Raw genomic sequence first — 15,798 nt, forward strand, 5'->3', positions numbered from 1 at the left:
ATTTTCTAGCTTGATAAATCTAGTAGGAACTATACTCTAATTCTGGCATAATAATAAAGGAACTTTGCTACTGTACCATGGCTGGAGCATTCACAATGATATTTGGCAGAACATGAAAATAGACCCAGCTAAGTAACAGCACTGCGTAATATCATTATGCCTGCTGCAGCTTTGGGACTGCAGCAAAGTTCCTTGGTTATCATGTCATAATGAGAGTATATTTCCTACTCATATCAACCTAAAAATATCAACTTTCCGTTTTCCTTCCTTTTCAGTCTTAGTACACAATGTAACTACAGAAAAGTCACGTTTAAATAGGAAACTTATTGAAACTTTTTTGAAAGTTGCTAATAGTCTAATTCAATTTAATGCTTTATGCTAAGCTAAGCTAAAAGTTCTTGCCAAATCTGGAGATTGGTTGAATCATGGATTTAAAAAAATGGTAGAGTTGTAAAAAGTGGAGTCCAAAAAAAGTGTTGTGGTCCTTTAAAAGGAGACTTTTAGCAAGGAGTGGACAACTCCAGACAAAAAAAAAAAAGTATTTTCCAGTCAAAAATTGAAGCTTTACTAGTAGAGTTCCTGGCATTAAAGAAAACCCCCCGAGCTTTAGCGGCCACGTGAAAACACCAAAACCAGAGGGAATCCCATCATGTGACATAAGCTTAAAGCATTACAAAACTGTGGAGTGAACATAATATTATTCACACAAATGATTGAGACTCTGCATAGGAGCAATTTCCCAAGCACTTTTCGTCAAGGAAGGTTTCAAAGGTTCCTATACAAATTATTTGTATATGAAACAAACAGCAGTGTTTGAATAAAATACTAATATTTGTTTGATTCTTTAAAAATCTCTTCAAAAAGTGTCATTCTACATAAACACAGCATTAATTTTAGAAAATGACAACTGACCAGAATAACAAATATTTTTAGGCATTATGATTGAAAATCAGGGTTATTCCAGTAAATATTGAATGCTTAACTCTTCGATCGTTAAATCGTTGCTCTTGTGTTGCTAAACATATACATATAATATATACTTACAATATACAGAAATTGAGAGTTTGTGTGTGAATTAGATGATTCTTTCATGCTCTAAATGTGAGAAATGGTACCTGATTGGAGTTTGAGGAACTGGAATTGCAATGTCCTCTGCAAACAGATTCTTTCTTGGAGTAACTTCTACCTTTGACCTAAAAGGAAATCTGACATTTATTTGAAATGCATATATAGTGGTCTGGATAAACATCTAACAACATGACATTAATTTAATCACACTCACACTTCGATTTTATTGGGAGAAAGAGTCTCATCGTCAGACAAGAAAAGCCTAGCATCAAAGTCCTTGCTTTTGTGATACAACTCTTCATATTGCTTGGAAAGCGCTTCCATCTGTAATAAAAGAAAACAGATGGCAAAGAGCATTACTTTAATTCAGAGTCAGACTGAGCAAGGAAATTGTATCATACGCCTTTCTCATAGCTGTTACTTTATTGCTAATAATCAGAGCTGAACCTGCAATAACAGGCCAAATTATCACCCTGCAAACAGAGAGTCAATAAAACAGTGTCCATAGTCCAACACATAACAGGCTATAAAATACAAAACAGGCAAATACCAATTCATAGTTCAAGGTGTAAGCCCCTGCTAAGATTGGTTACTCAAAAGGGCTACGTGTACAAATGTTATTCTTATTAATTTCAGCTATAATATTAACCTATATGTAAATGTTTAGATTATAAACAAACAATACAGTATATAATATATTAATGTCTTTAACTGGAAGAACTATGAGAGACACTAGCTTTGTGTACCAAACAAGCTGTTCCAATTGCAGTGGCATTGTAACTTTAATTTAATATCTTGTTTTTAGCACCTATTCCTTCAGAATCATTCTACATAAATCTGCAGATCAAAAATATATTAATAATCTGCACAGAAATAGCAAAAATAAAATAAATTGCATGCTACTGTTGTCTAATAACGATTTCAGAATTACACATGTTGGCCCTTTACATGCTCTAGCTTTTAAAAGCATAAGCAGCTTTTGTTAAGCATCTTTAATAGCATATTAACTCACTGGAGGAAGCCCTTGGAGACCTAAAAGACCCACAGAGTCCAGGAAGGCACAGAAAGTGCTCTGGTACACGTTTTTCACCTGCAAAAAAAATATAATCATGTGACCTCTGGTTAGAAGAAATAACAGCTTCACTATATAAAGTGTTTTAAGCAAAGTTTTTCATGCAGTGATAAATTAAAAATCATTATTTACAAAAAAAAACCTGCGAAATTAAAGTTTTTATTCAAAGCAAACTCAAGTTTAATCATCTATTTATAAAACATTTAATAATGTTTTTTTGTCCGTTTATTATAATGTGTCCTGTTTACATGGATTTTTTCAACAAATAACAATGACTATGATACAATTTTAATATTAATCATAGAAGACATCCACTAAAATGTCATAACGTGAAACTATGGAATAAAAAAAAAGTTTAGAATAAAGAATCATTTGGTGATATTATAAAGGAATATTTAAGGATCTCAGAACAGCCGCAAAATATCAATTCACTGTCATTTTAAATCTTTCTATTAATTTATAGTCATTTAAGATATTTACATGTAAAATGATCACTTATTCTTTTACATTTGTTTTACAAATAGCATTTCCTTTTAACATGTATACTATGACAACCATTTTTTGTCATTTAATATTTAAAACATTAAAACAATGCATTTAACATGATATATATGCATATACAAGATTTATTTGATATAAGCAAATAGATCCAGATTCAGCATAGGCATTTAAATTGCTTAACTGTAATTCTGAACTGTATATATCAAAACAGTTCAAACTAGGGATGTCAATTTCCACAAAATCCCAAGATCAATGATCATTTAAATTAAAAATCAATTATCAATTAATCGTTAATTACAATGCAATAGGTAAAGTTTTAAATGATTTGATATATTCAACTAACAAACCACCCACTTTTTTTTCTAAATACAGTTATTAATAGCTTAGTCCTTATAAACAACCCCTTTATAAAATACATAATTTACGAATGAAGATAAAACTTAATATGCAATATGATCCTTGCATAGCCTTGTGATTGCAGCGAAATAAGCCAAGTGCTCATTTTATTTATAACATCAAGAAATTTTAAGTAATGGAACGTTATAAGTAAAAAATCTAAACTATTATATGCAGTGGTTAGGCTAAATAAAGGCGCCTTGTCAGAGCTGAACATCACTGTGGTCACCGCACCCTCTAACACCTCACGCGTCTGTTTAAAGTTTCTGTGACAAACAGACTATATATATATATATGACAGACCACACAATCTTAATAACAACTTGACGCTTGCTCTCAACTTGGCTACATTATTTAAGGGCATTCGTTATGACATTTATCAGATATGTTGTTGTCAAACTTCTGTTTCATTTTTATTATTAAGATATTTTCTTTGAAATCTGTAATAGCACTATTGTCCCTCATTGCTGGTAAAATAACCAGCCTTTGTAATTATTAATGTATATTTTTCCTGCCAGTTTAATGCATGCAAACTAAATTGAGGCCAGTTTTACTTATTTAACACTCCCTCGCCTGAATTTGCTGCAAGTGAGATGGAGAAAATCAAAGGACATCAGCACTGAGGAAAAATCAGATGCTCAAATGTAATAAATATATAACAGAGGTTTGCGATTACAGTGGAGCATTAATTAAATCCATGTTCTCTACGGAGCCATATCAACCGACACAGTTGTGTAAGATGGGCATGACAAAAATATACTTCATTTGTTTTTCTTTTTAAAACTAATTTCATTTGTTATAATTTGCATCTGAATCTTAATATTTGTTTTGTTGGTCAGATATTTACAAAATAAACGAGAAGACTGAATAAAATTTGAGGTGAAGTGCTTCAAAACAAGGTTAGCATATGCTTTAGCACCAAAACACAAACTGGTTTGTTAAATAAAATAATAATATAATAAAAAATTTAAGTGAAAAATTCAGTTTCAGAGAAGCCTATATTTAACAGTTTTCACTGTTAATGACAAAATCATCCATGGCACCAGTCAGTTTCAATTTAATTTGTTTAAGTAATTTGAATGGGCAGGACAGGCTTACAAACTACTCTTAACACTGAATGTATTCCCAGATAACTTCGGAAAAAAACTCAGTCGGTAGGATGAAAGAAACTTGTTGTGAGATGATGCATATCTGGTGCGATTTTTTAAAATGAGAGATGCATATTTGTGTCAGTCTGTCAAAATAAAAGTGCTCAAAACATCTTAATATTGTAGCAGAAGTAGTTTAAGTTTGCTTAATTAATGATGACCTTATCTACCCCTGAACTATAATTAAACATCATGCGGCCTACTTTTTGATTATCTGACGCTCAGATTAACAGCAGCACCCGCAGATATAATCGAGATCCACCGGTAACAGGGTTTTATGCATCCCCCACTATGCAATGTCAAGAGAACGACCCCATAAGATAAAGTAAACTGCACACACTCTATTATTTAATGTGTAAAGTTGTGGACACGTGTCTCACAGCTCAAAGCATATCTTATCCTTTAATAGCCATGCTTAATTGGTCATCGATAAGGTCTAACGATTAAAAGGGTTACTGACAATCAATCGATCATTGAGTAATCATTAGCATCCACAATATACATTTTTGGTCAAATATTTTTAGCTTTAAAATACCAGTGAACCAATAATTTAATGGACGCAAGCTGTGTTTGTCATTTCTGATGGGATTGTGTCTGAATGAGTGCAAACCTCATCAACACTGCAGTCTCCCTCCTTGCACAGCGTCTCCAGCAGTTGCATGTCCATCTCTGCAGGACGGGGTTTGCTTTTGCCCTGATTACGGCGTGATGTCCTGGTCGGAGGACTCAGGGTAGAGGAACTAACCACCGACTCTGAAATTTAGAAATAAAGATGGTGCGTTTCTAAATCTGACAGAACAGGAAAGTTGTATGGTAAAATGTAAGAAATATGCTAAACTATTTCCTATTTAATGAAGATGAGGCAGTTTTAAGGGTGATGCCACAGGTGAACCTCTGTAGAAACCTTTGCAAATAGGACTTGGCGATGTGGCCTAATTTACTCGTTTACGATTAATGAACGATTTTTTTTTTTTGCCCTCATACATCACTGACAGGTTTTGTACAGTAAATCTGCTCACATATTACAAATAAGAGATTTCTGAATGAAGGGTGCATTACTTGATTTTAAAATAATTAAAGGAAACACAGACTATCCACTATCTCCCATTATTTATTGAACATCAACGTTAAACAACTTAAATTACGACACACATCGCCTAAAACAAACAGTTTTTTTTTTATAAAAAAATAAATAAGTAGGACTTTTGGAAACGACATAAATAACTATCTATGTTTTTCATTTTACAAGTAGAAAATAAGCAGGATTTGTTCTAAATAAAATAACTTGCATATTCTGCGAATAATATTTTAAACAGTGCATTTCTTGCATCTTCTGTAAACAAAAGTTTTAATTTAAATGATAATTCTGATGTAAAGTTTGCCGTCTCAAGGCATCTCTGACGCAGCTTCATCAATCGTCAATGTAGTGCAAAGTAACACAACAGAAACAAACAGAGCGAGATCACGTGAATCCACATGCGGTAAGATAAGTAATTGAATTGACCTGGAAAAATAGGATCGATGGTTCTGAGTGTCGATTTCAATTACTTTTCGATTAATCGCCCAGCCCTTTTTGCAAATCTTTTTCAACTTGAATTCATCAAACTTTCACATTTTTGTGCTAAAAATAGATGCTAAATTGCCTCACTCACATGTTCGAGCACAACCTGTTTTAAAAGCAAAACACAAAACGAATGTATGATGTCGTTAATCAACCTGTGAATACTTATGCCTAGTTCAGACTGCGTGATTTTAGCCCCGATTTTGGCTCGCCGACAGGTTTTGAGAAATCGCCGACAAATGCCTGAAATCACAGGCAAATCGCTGCTGGTGCACGCGAGTGATAATCACACAGTATGAACGATCAAAGACGCGATCTGAGAGAATCGCAGATGAGTCGCCGATGCCTGTGAGATATTTGGTGTGCTAAATATCTGGAGCTGTCGGCGATTCAAATCATGCCGTGTGAATTGACTTTTGACTGAAAATAACATCAGCCATCGCCTACAACCAATGAGAGAGTAGCTTTCACTTGTGTGTGCGTGTGTGTATAGGCTGGGGGAGAAGTTAAAAGCGCTCTTTTTCGGTTTATTTGGACCCACGAAATGGAGGAAAAACTAGTGGAGGTTTGACAGGACTCAGGAGCAACCGTGTCTGTTTGAGGTGTCATACAGAAAGAAATTAGTGTATTATCAACGTTGAGGAGAAATGGCCCCTTTAAACCCAGGTGAGCAAACATGTACATGTTCTACCCCATTAAAGGCTTCTTTCTCATTATGTAGTTAATAACAAAAGATATACTACGTGTTTTTGGCTGTGAGACCTAGTTTGGACGAAGTTGTCGGCGATTCTCCCTATAGTAAAGTCATGCAATGTGAATGTCTATGTCGCCGAACCATCTTGCAGTGTAAACAAAGCAGCGACGAAACGCTAGCCCAGATAGTCAAGCAGTGTGAAAACATCTGTGACACGACTACTTTTAAAATCATGCAGTCTGAACTCGGCATTAGAGAAATATGACTACCCTATTCCCTACTTATTTACCATAAAAAAATAAAACTATCCTGTTTTTTTACTTAATGCTGCAACAAACCAGCTGAAAAATAGAGAAGAATGATTATTTGAACAAGTTCAAAGTTTGTGAGGGGTAACTGTTGTTCTTTAGTGAGTCACCGAGAATGTTTTCTCTTATTAACTCAAATGGCATTTAAAAAATTTGCCTTGCCGCTTCCGAACTGAGAAATATGTGGAAAACTCACTGTAGGGCGACTGAAGGAGAGACGGACTCAAACGCTTGGCGAAAAACTCCAGAACGCACAGCAGCAACTGGAAGGAGATCACAAGGTCATCTTCCATCTGCAGAAATGTTCCTGTATAGGAAAGAAGACACAGAAAACAAGAAGTGACAACATGGACACACTATCCATTAAACATGTAACCCTGAGAGAAGATTAGGGCAAACTACAGTACACTCACAAAAGCAGAAACTGTAATCAAGGCCTATTATTTACATGAACCAACACAGCGGAATGTGACAAATATTTCCTGTGCTGTTTTTCCTTAATGACTCACCCTTGGCCAGGAGGAACATGGTCCAGCTGCTTTCCCACAGCTCTTTTCTCCTTAAGAGAAACACACAGTAGACCGTATGATCATTTCCGTTTAACAGATCTTATTTCAGCAACTACAGGTAGGCAAACAGCTCACATAAAAAAAAGATTTCTACTTACTTTGCATTGTCAGGCTCTGCAAAGATTTTCTCACAAGTCCTGAATGAAAATTAGAGATGGCATTTGTTAGTATTATTCTTGAAACCTTTAAAGACGAAGAACATCCAGACAAGAATGAACGCAAATTGAATTTACAGAAAACAACAACAACAACCAATAGTTACTATTGTAAATAATAGCTATTATGTTATTTCAAAAATCAGTTTAAGAAAACTAACAAACAATTTCTGAGTTGTTATCATGACACCTGAAAACATGTTAAAAAGGCATTTTAAATTGGCAAAAATATTGTTATTGTCAATATTCTCATTATAAAATATGTTACTCTAATATTAGTGTTTTGAAACAATTAAATGTATCTAACAATTACATTTATATAATTACACACACACACACACACACACACACACACACACACACACACACACACACACACACACACACACACACACACACACACACACACACACACACACACACACACACACATATTTTTGAAGAGTTCAGATGCAAAAACCTCAAAATTCATCAGACCTCTTTTCTTGTAAATGAGCATTTTCTATCAAGCTCCTATTATTAGGTTTTATATGTAATGATAAGGTTATTAGCTAATAATTAAAAAAGCTTTTTTTAAATTGTCAGTACACAATTCTTTGGTTTTTAACAAGGTAGATTTTTTTGGCGTCAAAACCAGCTTAATTCACTTGTTCTTTTTTTGTTCTTTTTTAAAAAAAAAAAGCTTTAAATCCACCTATTGGGACAAGACAGTGTAATTAGTTGAAAATCACTAAAGATGCCATAAGAAATTATTTTACCAAACATATAACACATTACACAAACCACCTAAAATTAAAAACATATAAATATGTATATATAAAAATATATAAATCTATTAAAAGTAAGTGGTGGTTCATTCAGCTGTGATAAACCAGGGGAAAAGCAGAAGGAAATGAATAAATGAAGTCTGTCAAGTAAGTCCATTAATTAATAGCAATAAAACTGACATTAATTAAACCTTAACAATCTGTTGTCATTTCTGATATTCAGGATTTAGATCTAATGTAAGTAGAGCAATGTAAACAATGCAACCATTGCAAACTAAGCTTGTTCAATTCAAATAATGTAGTGTAAACATAGTGAAACATCAATATCTGTGCACTGTCCATTAATATAAAAGCTTACCAGATGTATAGGTAATATGAAGTAGGCTAATATAAATGAATAGTTTTATACATTATATTTATCTTTTAAAAAATAGCTAACATTAGCAAATAAAACACAAGGTAGGTCTACGGGCAAAAAGGAGATGCCTCTCAGACAATTTTAGAAGCTGTCATTTATTCATTCTCAACATACTTAAGGTCTTGGTCTCTTGTTTACCCTCAAAGCATCCATGCGGGATACAAGAACGGCATTTTAACTCTGTCTTTCCTGAAACGAAGTTGACATTTATTGTACAGTAAATCGGACTCATTCAAAGTAGCGTTGCTGTGCCAAAACACGTTATGAATGCATGTTACACTCCCAACTGTACATTGTGTTTTCTTTTTCTTATAATGCAGAGTTTTGAGGTAAGGGACGTTTTCATTTGCCATTCACTGACTGTCGGACAGGCTCATCCAGTTCATCAAACTCTGTCTTTTAACATCGAAATCGAAGGCGGAATAAAACAGTCCCCTAATCCAGCCGGCATATCAGCGCGCTGCTACATTGAAAACATGATTCGATTCACACCTTCTAATTGGTTCTAGGGATATAGCGGCCTTTGCTGTCAAAGGCAAAGTGGCAATTAGCGGCTTTTGCCAACAAACTGTAATTTCTGAATGTGCCGAGGCTGGGATTTAGATGATTTGAAGCAAAGGTATTTGTTGGTGTTGTACTACGTGCCCCTAAAGCATTCACTTAATGTCAGCGGAAGTGGCGTTTAGCAGTTGTGGCATCTGAACTCTTTATATATATATATAAAATACACCTTAAAATTTCAGTAGAATTATTTGTATTCAGTTCAGTTAGGATCCAATTGGATTTCCATTGTAAATAATAAATACAAGTTAAAAAGTTTATTTCATATTTTCAGTTTTTAGATATGACATTTACAGTAATCATTCCATTTAAATCTGCAGATTTTTCTACAAAGTTCTGTGCAGAAATTTCAAAAAATTTTCACAGATTCTGTCTGATCTTCATTTGGGAGGCTGTTGGCACGCAGCATTCGAATCACAAAACAAAGCACCTCCCTGTGGCTCGACCACATATTTACATCAGGCTACATATGCAGACCCATTGCTTATCTTATATGAAGCACTGTTTTACAATAACTGCTGACTGAACTGAGGCCGGCTGGATCTGAACCAAAATCAACTCACCGTGAAAATCTGTGCTATATCAAGATGACTGCTGCCACCTTCAGGTTTACAAACTCACACATTTCAACACTCCAAAGATTTGTACAATTCAAACAGAAGGAGAAATGAATCATCAAACAATAATGTAGATCATGCAACATAAAAGCTTTGAGCAATTACCAAGTATAAAAAGTTTTTAAAGGAGTAATACAGACAGTTTGTAATCTCAGGAGTGAAGTTATTCACACATACTTAAAAGGAGATGCAATACAAGCCCTCTCGAAATAAAGTGATGATCACACCCTGAGACATGCCCAAACATCACCCCATTGCTGACTCTTCTCTTCTTCAATCTAATGAGCCTACTTACATTGCAATGTGTACAAATTCATTGTATAGTTTCAGAACATTGAACTCGTCCTCACTAGGCATGGGCATAAGTTTCTGGCGGTATGATAAGCGTGGATAAAAATATTACGACATCACAGTATTGTAATTACTGCTCTAAAATAAGTTCTTTGTAAATGTCTGAGTAAAAAACAACTTGAACACAATATATTTTATTTTAGGAAAGGTTGGGTATCTTTGCTAAATAATTCAAATAAATCATTGACCTCTGCTGTCAGGGATAGGCAAAAATACATTGAAATGTATTTTAAAGTAAAAATCCAAATACCTGATTTTTAAGTGTATCAAAAAATAAACAACAAAATACAGCAGCCACAAATGTATCAAAATAAAATGCTGTACTTTTGTATTTTGAAATTACTACAAAATAATTTTACAAGGGAGCATGAGTTTTTATTAACATTTTATTAATAGGCATATACTATCAATCCCTTCAGCATAAAACTGATTTAGAGAAGTTTACAGAAGTAAACAGATTTAGAGAAGCAAACAAGGATTGAGCACAACAGCTTTATCTGAGCAAGTTTGAGTCAGGTTCTCTGCCACGTCATTCACATGTACTGTACACGAGGAGGTATTTATAGAAAAAGTAACTTATATAGTTTTATTCATAAAACTTACATTTTTTATGAATGAAAAAAAATGCAAGCTTTATTCATAAAACTTGTTTTTCTCTTTGATTTTAGTATAGATTTTGTACAAGTTTATCTCTTTAATCACTGTAAAAACCATCTAATGCAGATGAGTTAAAACACAATATCTCTTGATTGTGGACATTGCCACCATCTGTTAAAGGTCATATTTTTCAACATTTTTGCAATTGAAATCTTCAAAACTCAATGTAAAATCCCGATTTCTGAAAACGACTAAAATCTCCAGTTCTAGTAATTTCCATATATCATGTTTTTTTTTTGCAATTGTAATCTTCAAATTAATTTATAATTAATTGATTGGCTTGCGCTTACACTAGTGCACTGGCAGGTAGATGCGCGATTTCTGGGAGATTATCACTCATTTGCGGGGATCCGGGAGTCTCCCGCAAATGCATAGAGACTCCCAGCTGCCCGAAAACGAGTGATAATCTCCCAGAAATCGCGCGTTTCCCTCCCGGTCCTCAAATAAGTCGTGCACCTTTCTCACCCTTCACCACCGGATCCCTCCTCTCTCTTCAGACACATCACGTGCACTCTTCCCCGCGCTTTTTATATGACGACGATGCCAACTTCCGGGAGACTTGGAATGTCTGAATATCACGTTAACAACTATAGTGAGACGCAATCCAGCGGTACATCCTTGATAAACTATCCGTAGTGCACTGCTCACTGGAGCTCAGACGAGCACATGACAGTGTGTGTGTGGTCACGTGATGTGCGTTTTCAGCGGATAGAGGGCAGAAATGCTAGGTAAAACACATTGTGGATGTGGATGTTGGGGCTGTGTCGATGTGATCTGGATATGTTGTGGTTCTGTGACTGCGGATGTTGGTTGCTGTACAGTTAAAAATAATGACAATGGGTAAAAATGATGACAATTAAAGTAACTAGGTTAATTCCAATTTAAATAAATTAAAATGAACTAAAATGTTATTCTTATATGTTGGGCGGGTTTTGGACTGCTTTTGGGCTGGAAAAAGTCATCTATAGCTAGCAACACTGAGCATAATCTCTCTCTGCTTGGTAAGCTCTAGACACTTAAATAAATAACAAAAATATGAGATGCAGGAACTAATTTAATGAACTGTCATGTTGCTTAATCTACAAAATTTCAAAATATTTTATCACTGTCATATTGATATCAATATTGTATCATTAGCTTTGCATCACAACCTCAAATTCAAAACAAAAGCGTGTAACACTTACTTTACAAATCTTTGGTAGAGGGCCAAAGTCACATCGTATTTGTTCTCTAGGCGGGTCACAGCAGAGTTCACTTTAGGACTTATTGTGTCTACATTTACATCCATCTTCCTCACAAGACTGATGAACTGCTTCACACTGCAAAGTAACGGCAACTTAGTGTGTATTAAAACCATCGCTAACACTTGAATACATTACACCACTCCTGAGAGGCAAAAATCAGGACTTAATTTCAATATCTGCCACACATACCTCAGACCAACTGCTTTCAGGAACTGCGTAAAAGTGAGGTTGATGCCTTCAAGCTCCATGCCAGCAATAAAAAGACAAGCTCCCCACTGCTGTCTGTTCGAATACGGCATCTAACATGGAAGACATGCAAGATAGTGTAATTACACATTTATAACCCAAAACACAAGTGCGGTAAAGCAGATATCAGAAGAAAGAGTACATTTGTCTTGTCCATCGATCTGATCTCCCTCTCCCATATTCTCCATGCATGATCACAGATGGAGTTAGTGGACTGGAGCTCCTCGCTGAGAAACACAAACTCAGGATCCTTGTCCTTGTGTCTGGAAAAACAACAGTTGACAGACATGGTTGACATTGCTTATACACATAAATAACTATTGTCAGCTTTTTTGCTATTAGGAGTTGCTCTTTAGTGTTTAGCAGTGGCATTTGCATTACATTACACTGAACTGAACTGAAATTTAACTCTGACAACTGAACTGATGCAGTTTTAATTTACTAGACATTCATATATATCGCAGCACTGTCCAGTTTAGTTCCAGCCCTGCTTCAACACACCTATTTGTAGGTATCAAACAAAACTAAAGCACTCAATTAGTAAGATCAGGTGTGTTTAATTAGGGTTGGAACTAAACTGTGCAGAGCTGCGGCCCTCCAGGAACAGAGTTTGACACCTGTGATCTATATTTAGCTGCTTTGACACAGTCTACATTGTAAAAAGTGCTATAGAAATAAAGATGAATTGAATTTAGACACTACTACATGATCCTTCATACTAAACAACAACAAAAACGTAGTATTTAAAGCTGTAAATGGTCAGTCGTTTAGTTACTGCATATGTAAAATTAAAACCTAATTTTTCCTGACGTACTTGTTTGTATATCAGCCATGCTGGGATATTGAGTCTCATGAATCTAAATTAAAATGCTTCCATACACCTTCCATATGCAGGTCATGTAGATGTTTTGTATTGCTTGCGTTTGTTCATTTGTGATGCATCTGAGCTGTTGCTTAATAATCAGGCGCTTAACATACACCTAGAAAAGATGTTTATCATTTGTAATACGAGCAATTTCAAGAAAATGTCAACCTTACCATTTAAAAATAACATTTTCACCAAAATAGCGAAACCCTTTCCAAGTTTTTTTGTGTAGGCTTGTATTTCAGTAGTATAAAAATGTCTGTCAATGCTTTCAAATAATTATATTTGATTTAGCAGTCACACAAGTTCAAATTTATATGGAGACCTGGAAGGGACGTGATGGTGGGGAAAATGGGTGAAAAAAAAACTGGGTGAGAAGCAAAAAAAAAGGAAAATATGATAGGATAGGAAAATACACATTTTTAAGGTTCTGTGTTCCCTCTCAAAACGTTTGTTCTATAAACACTTCCTGTTCACTTCATACATGTCAACCCCCCATTTTTGCCGGAATTCTCCTGTATTTTAACATTCTTTGCCGCTATCATCCTATCGTTACGTATTTTTTCATATTTCTCCCATATTTTTAATCTTGAAAGCACGCAGAAACTGATATAAGAATGTCTGCATTCACTTTCTTTTTTACAGAAACTGATCTGGGATCAGTTTGTCATACAGAGCGTGCCGCATTCCCTGATTCAGAGGTTGCATATGAAGGCCAATGATTGATGCACAGCTTTAATGGAAAGAAGGTGAAGGCGGACCGTTTTATATTAATTTCAACATGCTTTCAAGATTAAAAATATGGCAGAAATATAAAAAAATACTTAATGATAGGATGATAGTGGGACAGAAGAGTAAAATATGGGAGAATTCCGGCAAAAATGGGAGGGTTGACATGTATGAAGCGAACAGTAAGTGTTGTGGAAAAGTTTAGCAAGTGAACGCAAAACATCTTTGTGAGAGAACGTAAAAAACTTAAATAAATATATTTTCCTTTCACTGCTTTTTTATTTCTCCTACCTATTTTTTCCCCACCACCACGTCCCTTCTGGGTCTTCGTAAATTTTACATCTGGCATATCCATAAATGAGAGATGTCACATCTATAATCAAGGTTTTTCCTTATAAATGCAAAAATCTAAAATAAATAATTGTTATTCTATAGAGAGCAAACTCTTGTTTTTTTGATTAGCATCATTTCTTTTGGTTGTGCAGTTTAATTCACAGAATTTCTACAAAGTGTGTTGTATGCTTTAAACTAAGACTTTTTTGGTCACATCCATAATGCATGTTTATTTTCATCATTTTAAAACTAAAAAAAATATGTACAAATTGATATTTTTCTGATCCCATAACTCTGTGGTTAGTAGTTTTGGAAAATATAAACAGATGTTTCAGCATGATGTTAGCATATACTATGTTTTAAGGTTTTACTGCAAATGTCACATCCGTAACACTGGAATTGTTCATGTATATTCAAATGCAGAAGTGCTCAGACAAAGTGCTCTTTAAAATTTTTTAAAGTGATTATAAGAAGTTATATAAAAAAGTCAATTGGTTTATCTTTCTCAAATGGCTAAAACCTTTCAAACATATAAAATTCAGAGTTAAAATAACAAAACAAGGCATTAATTATTAATTATTTAACATATTTAGTCTACTTAATCCTGAAACTAAAGTCTTCTAACATGTCACCAAATGATTCTCTTTTTAAAATATTACCTGAATAGATTTTTTTGTTTTTAACCTACTGTTATAACGTATCTCAATGACATTTTAGTGAAAATGTTAAATTGTACAAGTTTAAAAACAGAAGTGTAAGTTAAGTCACACCAAATTATTTCTGAAGTACCCATAGTTTAACTGTGTCATTTAAAAACAACACACTATTTAAAGTACTAAAAACAGGCGCCAATATTCTTATAGACTCTGTCATTTATAACACTGTTACTACGGTAAAAACACGGTACGCTGTCATAACAGAAGGACTAGTTTGTCTAAAGGGGATTGACTCGAGCTTTATTCATTCATAAATTGTCGTCAAATTTCGTCAGGTCGCTCTCTTCCTTCCCCACCACCCTCTACACATTTCATTGTTGTTGTTTTTCTACTCGGCTCACCGTTCCGGACTAAGCACTGCGTTGTCGCCGCTGTCCGGAGATCGGCTCTTCAGGCTCCCCTTCAGCTCTTTCTTCTGTGGGGTCCCGCTGCTGCGCTTCTTCGGCGGCATGTCGAGGGTCTCTTGGAGAAGAGCGCGTTCACTCTCAGCACAGCGAGCGATCACGAGTTGTGTTGTGATGTTTGTGTTGTTGTGGTTAGTGGTTGGTAGTCGGTGTCTGAGATCGCTTGTTTGCGTCCGCAACTCTCCGCTATTTCCTCAACTAGTCAAAACGCGGGAAAATCGACCGACGCAACATCCGTCACTTTGGCGTGCGTCATGTCCGGCTATACATTAGTCAACGCTCAACACAACAGTGAGTGAAATGAAAAGGCTTTGACAAACAAATCAACATTTTAGCGCAGTGCTACTGTAAACACGAATTTTTAAGCTCTCTCGTTGCTAATTGGCGAACAGAATATTTCTACTTTTAAAATGTGATC

At 34.9% G+C, this 15,798-nt stretch overlaps 1 protein-coding gene across 2 annotated transcripts in view; it reads right to left on the bottom strand.

The window, feature by feature from the left end:
• rb1 (retinoblastoma 1) overlaps positions 1 to 15,584 on the bottom strand; it is a 56,627-nt gene extending 41,043 nt beyond the window's left edge. The window contains exons 1-11 of one of the 2 annotated variants that reach the window (XM_073935027.1): positions 15,318 to 15,584; positions 12,476 to 12,596; positions 12,277 to 12,386; positions 12,028 to 12,162; positions 7,416 to 7,454; positions 7,258 to 7,307; positions 6,945 to 7,055; positions 4,796 to 4,938; positions 2,081 to 2,158; positions 1,283 to 1,392; positions 1,116 to 1,193 (exon numbers count right to left, since the gene is read on the bottom strand). In XM_073935027.1, coding sequence (XP_073791128.1) covers positions 1,116 to 1,193; positions 1,283 to 1,392; positions 2,081 to 2,158; positions 4,796 to 4,938; positions 6,945 to 7,055; positions 7,258 to 7,307; positions 7,416 to 7,454; positions 12,028 to 12,162; positions 12,277 to 12,386; positions 12,476 to 12,596; positions 15,318 to 15,427 — 1,085 coding nt within the window. In that variant the 5' untranslated portion in view covers positions 15,428 to 15,584. 2 annotated transcript variants of the gene reach the window in all.
• Positions 15,585 to 15,798: the final 214 nt, after the last annotated feature.

The sequence above is a fragment of the Danio rerio genome, chromosome 21, assembly GCF_049306965.1.
Source record: "Danio rerio strain Tuebingen ecotype United States chromosome 21, GRCz12tu, whole genome shotgun sequence".
Classification (NCBI taxonomy): domain Eukaryota; kingdom Metazoa; phylum Chordata; class Actinopteri; order Cypriniformes; family Danionidae; genus Danio; species Danio rerio.